At 42.2% G+C, this 8,572-nt stretch overlaps 1 protein-coding gene across 1 annotated transcript; it reads right to left on the reverse strand.

Moving 5' to 3' along the window:
- Nucleotides 1-396: 396 nt before the first annotated feature.
- Nucleotides 397-7,686, reverse strand: LOC308085130 (uncharacterized protein). The gene is made up of 3 exons (XM_080428214.1): nucleotides 7,560-7,686; nucleotides 3,481-3,523; nucleotides 397-2,724 (listed from the first exon to the last, which is right to left on the reverse strand). The coding sequence occupies exons 1-3, from the start codon at nucleotides 7,638-7,640 to the stop codon at nucleotides 2,501-2,503; spliced, it is 348 nt and encodes a 115-aa protein (XP_080284340.1). The 5' UTR covers nucleotides 7,641-7,686; the 3' UTR covers nucleotides 397-2,500.
- Nucleotides 7,687-8,572: the final 886 nt, after the last annotated feature.

Raw genomic sequence — 8,572 nt, forward strand, 5'->3', positions numbered from 1 at the left:
TGTACAGAGGGGGGGGGGGGGGCTTTTACAGGGGGCCAGTTTCGAATTTGAGCCACCTGTAGGTACTCTTTTAGGAAGGTTTTGAAGGAGCGTAGGGTATTACACTCCTTCACGGCTTTTGGTATCGCTGGTGACCAGGGGTCATTGCCATGCCGGCTTGTGGTGGTCATTTTTGTCAAAATAAAACTTTTGCCATGGACATATACACATTACCAGAAACAGAGCTATAGCTCTAAATGTATACTACTAGTGCTGTGGTCCTTAAAGTGGGTTGAGGGACCTTCGGGGTTGCTTGAAAGTGGTCCAAATGGACCATTACAGGTCTGTCTGAGAGTGTACAAATGGAGCCAAATTTGGTACGGGTCCATTTGGTTCCATTTGTACACTCTCAGTTACTGGGGTCCTTGAAAATAAAACAAAGTTTGAGAACCACTGTCCTAGTGGACTCCTAATGTGCCATAGGGCCTACATAGTGTCATAGTAAATCAGCGTCATACAGTACATATTCTGAAGAAAACCTAGAGACTGACATTCAGTAATTGGGTTCATGATCAAAATAAGAACATTATGTGTGTAAAAACTAAATAAAAAACTTGCCGCAGACAAGGACAAGTCTTGCCACGGTGTCCGTGTATGGGCATATTGATGAACCCTGCTGGCGACCCGAGGAAGTGCGGTGCCCGGCGTGAAGTCGGTCGGGTCAGCGGTTGTCCAGAACCGCAGATCAGACCAATATGCCCATACATAGGCAAATATTGGGAACTGATTTACCAGAATCGCCGATCCAACCGATATGCCCATAAATGTGCATGCATGCCACATGTGGGCATACTAACGACATTAGGGATCTCCATATTTGGGCATAAAAGGGACAAGAACAGACAGATAAAGAGATATCTATGGGCATTAAAGTGACACAGGCAGACAGACGGATACAGAAATCTCCATATATGGTCATATTGGCATAAAAGAAACACAGACAGACAGATGGGTACAGTGGACATAACCGGGCATGCATTCCCAACAGTGTCGTTCCTGACTTTCATCGTTCCCGAGTAGTCTAGTAATAATAACAATTATTATTATTATTATTATTATTATATGTCTCACTCAACATCTAGTAGGCTTATCTGGCATCACTGGAAAAATGCATTTCTTATTGTTAAATTGAAGTCGCTTTCATACCTTGGTGGTCCTTAAAACTCTCTAGCATAACCATAATACAGTATATAGACTCAAACAATGGAATGGGGTATTATGTTACGGGTAGAAATAGAGTCCAAGGACAAGAACACCCAAAAATGAATTTGCACAGGTGCTGGGCAACGATACGTACACTGGAGAGAGGAAGGGAAGTCCACACACTGTTTATCAACTCCCAGGAGATTCATTTGATTGAGGACAACGTTTGACCCCACACAGGTCTTCATCAGGTCTCAGGTCAGACCTGATGACGTTGTCCTCAATAAAATGCATCTCCTGGGAGCTGATATACAGTGTGCAGACTTCCCTCCTTCTATCCAGTTTTATGTTACTGTATAGCAGTTACATTATACAAGTAAGACGCGCGAACGCAGCTCGAAAATATTGTGTATTTACGGACTTGTAATCCGTGTTATTTCACTGTGATGGCGAGAAGTGTGTGTGTGTGTGTGTGTGTGTGTGTGTGTGTGTGTGTGTGTGTGTGTGTGTGTGTGTGTGTGTGTGTGTGTGTGTGTGTGTGTGTGTGTGTGTGTGTGTGTGTGTGTGTGTGTGTGTGTGTGTGTGTGTGTGTGTGTGTGTGTGTGTGGTGTTGCATTTAAATCAGAGCATTGTCTACATTCCTGCACTCTGGCGCCCTCTACATAGGTAGTGCATGCACACAGACACACAGACAGACAGACCCACAACCTGAGCAGGGTTACATAGTAAGCTCCACTTGGTCGGAGGCGCGCGCCGCGCCTCCTTCCGCGTTCGCAATGAGTGTCAAATGTCATTCATAACCTGATCACGCCACCAGAGGACAACATGCTACACTGATCTAGTCCAGGTAAATGGAGGAGTTGAATTAAATCTGGTGTGAACAACATTAAACATTGTAATAAATATATAGTAAAACATTTTCACAATCTTCACAGTACAGTGCAATGTTGTCTTCCATACAGATGATTAATAACATTAATATGCATAAGTAGTATTCACACAATGTAATACAATAGGTAAATTGTATGGTAAAAGTACTGCATTCAAACCTTTCTAATGTGTGTGTGTGTGTGTGTGTGTGTGTGTGTGTGTGTGTGTGTGTGTGTGTGTGTGTGTGTGTGTGTGTGTGTGTGTGTGTGTGTGTGTGTGTGTGTGTGTGTGGATACATGTGTGTGCATGTGCTAGCATCAAGGTGTATATTTGTGCATTTGAGCACATATCTTCCCTGAGTTCAGTTCCCTCTCTCCTTCCCTCCATATTCTCTTAAATCCTCTCTCCTTTATGCCCGTTCATCTCTCTCCACTTCCTCTCTCTCTGTCTATTTGTCATCCTTCTGTTTCTTCTGCTGCTGGAACTTCCTGAAGTGGCTCTGGATGGTAGCGGCGGCCTTCTCCACTTCAACAGGGCTGAGTGGGGGCAAAGCGGTCGCCACCGCAGTGGCGGACAGAGTGGCCAACTCCCCGTTGGCCGCGTTGTTGTCTGAGCACGACAGGAAACAGGGGATAGCCAGAGATGCAGAGGCAATGGCCATGGACGCATTGTCTGCAGCAATGATTCAGTTAAGACACACACCATAAATACATGTTAGCCTTTGGTTACAGCTGGCTATTTTTCTGATTAAAACTCATGTCTTAATTAGGATTGATTAGGATTAAAATCTTTGAATTTGTAGTTACGGACACTTTTCACAGTGGCCATTTTAATAGGTAAAAGCAGAAGGATGTAACAATATATACTGTGGGTGTGTTTTGTTTTGTTTATTTATAACAGGGGTGGCTATGATTCAAGAGGTAGAGTGGCTGTTTGAGAAACTGAAAGTTGCCGGTTGTGTCCTTGAGCAAGACACTGATCCCCTAACTCCTCTTAGTGAGCAGGTTGGTACCTTGCATGGTTGCTTCCGCCACCGGTGTGTGGATGTGTGTGAATGGGTGAATGTAAAGCACATTGTATTGTAAAGTACTTTGGATAAAGCCGCCACAGATTGTTTAAATTATTGAGATGTTTCTGTGTGCCAGCATGACGTTGGTCTCAAGTAGCCAGATGATCAGATATCGCCTACCACCGCCTATCAGTAGGCGGAGATCTCTGATAGTCTGGCAACGCACGACAAGCTTGAAGTTAACTGTTCAAGAGCTGTCCATGCTGGCACACAGTAACACACACCCACAATTCATGTCATTACCCTCGGCTATGTTTACCCTTTAAAATGGCTGCTAGGTTAATGATCATCAGCAACATAGAAAAATAACCTGCCACATGATGTTATTGTTATTTGTGCATGCGTTTTGGAATACTTACTTTTTCTGTAGACGCCTATGCTGTTCCTCCTATAGCCGTCAAACTGTACAACAGAGGGGCACAATGAGCAGTTAAGACTAGCTTACAATACAAACACACACACACACACACACACACACACACACACACACACACACACACACACACACACACACACACACACACACACACACACACACACACACACACACACACACACACACACACACACACACACACACACACACACACACACACACACAGAGAGAGAGAAAGAAAGACAGAGACTGAAAGGGAGACATGTCATGCATGCCACTTTGATAAAGATCAGCGTTGGACTGAGACATTGTTCAGATACTACCAAGCCTCCAGATCCCAGATCAGACGTCAGACACAAAGCCAGAGACAGCACATTGTCACGTAGGCAGCATCATCTAGCACTGTTCTAGGTTATCTATACCCACTTAAAGTACTATACCATATGTTTTATTGAATATTGATTTCAATAAATCAAAAAATGTAAACAGCACGGAACTGAAGTATAGTAAAGCACTTGGGCTAAAACTGAAAAACTCCTGTCCTGGGGACTTGCTTCCATTATGGTCCTATGTATTCAATTCATCAACAGAGCATACAATATTAACACATTAATACATGTCATCAGAAAATACAAATAGCTATATATTTACAGATAAGGAAAAAAAAGGAAAATCAGTCAATCTCCACTTGTAATTTGCTGACAGTTGCTTTTTCTGGCCAGTTTAGAAAGAAGCCAGTGATTCACATGTTTAATGGGTGATGTCAGGGCATTCCACATTATGGTGGCAGAGTAGTAGAATAATTTGTTGCCCATGTTTGTGCTACATTTGGATGGTAACAGATCAGAGGCGCACCCTCTGGTGTTGTGCTGGTGTCACTAACTCTGGAGAAGTAGTTAGACAGGTATGTGGGCACTGATCCTCTGAGTATCTTACATACCAATCCCATTGATATTTGATTATATGTTTTAACTATGCAATACTCTAAGATTACCTGTGAATGATATTATTATTATTATAACCCTGTCTTCTACCCTGAGCCATCCCAAACTAGCAAAGTGCTATTGGTATATTGGTCCCACGACATCTTGGTTAAAAGACCTGTCATCATTTCTTCACTTTAGAGATAATTAAATTTGAGGTTCCTTGAATGGTTTTCACAGAACCTGGGACCCATTCCTTTCATATATCAACTCTTTGACTGCGAATGATTGATTAATCCCTCCTTTCCTTTTACTTACTTACTATCTTTTAATACTGTTATCCTTTTTATACACATTTAACTGTGCTTAATTCTATTCTTCTTCCCTCAGGGCGGGTGTGAGGGTGGGTGGGCAGATCTTAGGGTTTGTTTTGTTGTGCTGCATTTTTTGTATAGTTTCTTCTGTGTATGTATGTCCCGATGATATGATATGGTATTGGGTGTTAGGCATTAGGTGGGTTATGGGCTTGAGGCCGAGTAGTTACCCCAGGGGTACAGTACTATGTACCCCAGGGGTCTATACTTGGTCCCCTCCTTTTTTCCCTCTACACCAGATCTATCAATGTGTGTTGTGTTGTGAGCTTGTAGATCGGCTATTTTGTAGAATGTTCACCTATTACAACATGCTCAGAAAAGGGCCGCTAAGGTTCATGTGCTGCTATAAAATACTTCTAGTCTTCCAGCCAATATTGAAGAACGGAATGAGACATGATCTGATTCTGGTATATAGTTTGGCCACAAGTTGCACAGATATCAAGGACACTTTGTCTTTGTCTTCACATGACCTGGTGTGTGCGTCATCCGTGTGATGCTTTTACATAAGACTCTCATCAAGATCATCAGCAAATAGAGCTTACATTTGCTCCTCTGCATACCTGCCATTTTATATGCATGACTGTGTGTGTGTGTGTGTGTGTGTGTGTGTGTGTGTGTGTGTGTGTGTGTGTGTGTGTGTGTGTGTGTGTGTGTGTGTGTGTGTGTGTGTCTTTTCTATCCGAGTTAAATGACCTCGGACACAAATCCCCTAGGTAGGGATTACAGCTCCAGCCCAGCAGCAGCAGGGAGCTCCGCCTGCTCACCTGTCAGTCTGGATGTCCAGGCCTGCAGGGAGACCCACGCACACACCTCATGTTGTCCTTCACAAGAAGCATAAACCATCATCCACCTGTCAAGCTTCCACTCTACCTCTTGACTGAGTTTATTTTATTTTAATTTCCCTCATCCCTTGCATCTGAGCATTTTTCTTTAATCTGTTGTCACTTCCTGTCTTCTCTCTTATTCCCTTCTATCTGTTGTACTTTTTCTCTCTGCTTGGACATTGTACATTTTTACACTCAGTACAATTCAATCAGTAGGCCTACAACAAAAACACAGAATATGAACAGAACTCTTCTCTATTATGAACAATAAAGAGTGAACTTTGGTCTGACGTTGAACTTGCCTGAAAAGCACAACTTCCTTTTAACTCGATAAACGACCCAGAGGAGCAAAAGCTTCTAAGTCCGCTCATGTCCACACAGGAGTTAATTGCTCCTGGAACACGTGACTATACTTAGATGCTGAGTCAAGCTTGTCTGCCAAGCTGGCAACAAGCCCCTCCCTCGACACCAGATGACATAAGCCTAAAGGTTAGTAACCAAAAGGCCATCATTCACACACAGCCAGTCAGTGCAACTGAATGAATGCAAATATGAGTGTATGTCAATCAAAGCCAAAAAAACTATTACTGCTCGTGGGCCCAGGAGGATTCCCCATTGAATGAGCGGTAGGGAAAGGTTGTGCTTTCATTAGCATTTCACTCTTTGGCTAAACACAACATAAAATAAGAAAATAAGACTTGCAAGGGGGAGGGGGAGGGGGACATTTTACTAAAGCCCTATATACTTTACCCTACATCTAATAGTGAAATTAGAAGATCTACAAGGTCACAACGCGTCGCATCGCAACATGTTATGAGCTTGTAGATTGTTTATTTTGTAGATTGGCTGTTTTCGTTATTTCTGAAAAAGAAAAGTTATGCAAAAATAAAATATATTTTTTAAATTGGGATGCTCGGGTTAATGTGGTTAACGTGCATTTTTACTTAAATTGGTAAATTGTATTATAAAACATAAATATGAAACATATCAGCGAGTACGCATTTCCCAAAAGGGAAATATATTATATTAGGCTATATTATTCAGTTTGAGCAGAAGCAGGGATAAAACATATGATCAGAGGGCGTACATCAAAGTAGAGGCATGGTTTTCCTCACTATCCTCCCAGCAATTGGAGCCCTGAGGATAAGACATAGAAGATATAGAATATAGGATACTGTAGAGCAGAGGTGGACGAAGTACTCGACCCCAGTACTTGAGTAAGAGTACAGATACTCCTTGGTCAAATTTACTCCACTATAAGTAAAAGTAGCTCAGTCAAAATGTTACTCAAGTAAGAGTAAAAAAGTAATTGCTTTTAAATATACTTAAGTATTCCAAAGTACATGCTTTGAAAAAAAGCCCTGTACTTAAAGTACAGGGTGAAGCCAGAAACACGGCCAGTGTGAGAGCAGAAGTTAGGCCAATTGCATTTTAGGGAAGACAAGAAAACAGCCAACCTAAAGGCCAAACCATTGCATTTTAGGGAAGACAAGAAAACAGCCAACCTAAAGGCCAAACCGCACCAAGGCAACTAGTCGCAACTCCTTGCAACAAAACCGTTTTAAGGTCAACCGCACCAATGTAACTCCTTGCAACTGCCATTGGAGATAATGGTTGCAAGCAGTTGCAAGTAGTTCCATGTTGCAAGGAGTTGCATGGCGAATCATTGGTGTGGATGTGGAGTAGGCTTAAAAGTACTCAGTACTTTACAGCCTTCCTAGAAATGTATGTCTTGGAAATGTACTCAAGTAAGAGTAATAAGTATCACAAAAATCTAATACTCAAGTAAAGTACAGATCCTCAGAATCTGTGATCCTCAGAATCTGTACTCAAGTACAGTACTCAAGTACATTTACTCTGTTACTGTCCACCACTGCTGTAGAGTATGTGTCTATATGAGTTTGCATGAGTCTGTGGGTTGTAGATATTGAGGGCACTGACCTCATCCATTCTGCTGCTTTTCCGTCTGCGGGAAACATGGTGAACATGCCAAGGCAACGGCTGGTTCACCATGTAAGCCATCGGCTCTGGCTTTCGTGCAAAACACGTACCTATCTGGGAAGGTGAAAGGAACAGGGTTAGAAAGGTGTCGTGTGTGTGTGTCTTCATACTGTATGTATGTGTGTACGCGTGCAAGCATGCGTGCGTGCGTGCATACATGCGTGTGTGTGCGTTTAAGTGTTCATGTGGTGGTGGTGGTGTGTGTGTGTGTGTGTGTGTGTGTGTGTGTGTGTGTGTGTGTGTGTGTGTGTGTGTGTGTGTGTGTGTGTGTGTGTGTGTGTGTGTGTGTGTGTGTGTGTGTAGAGACAGAGAGCACAAAAGAGAAAGTGATACATTGTGCGCAGACCCGATGAGTCCAACCTGCTGACGTTCCCAATGGTTCCAATTATGTACACGTGCACATGTGTGTGCATGTGTTTTTGTATATCCGTAGGCAACTTCTAGGGTCAAGTCTTTGACCTTTGACTTTTGCATCATTTGCAACATTAGCATCTGCTTTCCATTTGGTGCATGTGTGCTTACTCAGAAGTGTTCAAGACATTTTTTTATACAAAACATATTGTTAAAAGCTCTAGTGAACTGCTGATATTTTACATTCTTTCTCTAAAAAGAAAAACAAAAGAAACACATGGTACTCAATATCATTGAAAGGTTACCTAATTCCAAAGCAAAATCAGAAACAGAATAATACTGATAAATGAAATTACATTTATGATGTCACCTTGTTTACGTTTTGATAATGTCCTTCGATCAGAGTCAATCCTGCATGACAGCAACATGACTGACAACCTGTTGAGTGTGTGCACAGCATGCTAATGGTTGTACTGTATATTACAATGACATTGTCAAATGTTGCACATTAAAATGTGGTCAAGCAGCAAAACAACTTTGTAGGATTCACATGTCAACATGTTGTTTTTGTACAGGTCCACTGGTGTTCATGCACTTTAAAT

Source organism: Gymnoscopelus braueri (genome assembly GCF_963280865.1).
Source record: "Gymnoscopelus braueri genome assembly, chromosome: 5".
Classification (NCBI taxonomy): Eukaryota; Metazoa; Chordata; class Actinopteri; order Myctophiformes; family Myctophidae; genus Gymnoscopelus; species Gymnoscopelus braueri.

Bases quoted from the DNA above. Each gene is read 5' to 3' on its own strand.
- LOC308085130 (XM_080428214.1), bottom strand. From the start codon at position 7,640: ATGGCTTACATGGTGAACCAGCCGTTGCCTTGGCATGTTCACCATGTT. The intron at 3,524-7,559 runs GTCAGTGCCCTC...TCTGTTGTACAG, and splicing joins AAAGCAGCAGAATGGATGAG to TTTGACGGCTATAGGAGGAA. The intron at 2,725-3,480 runs GTAAGTATTCCA...TCATTGCTGCAG, and splicing joins CATAGGCGTCTACAGAAAAA to ACAATGCGTCCATGGCCATT.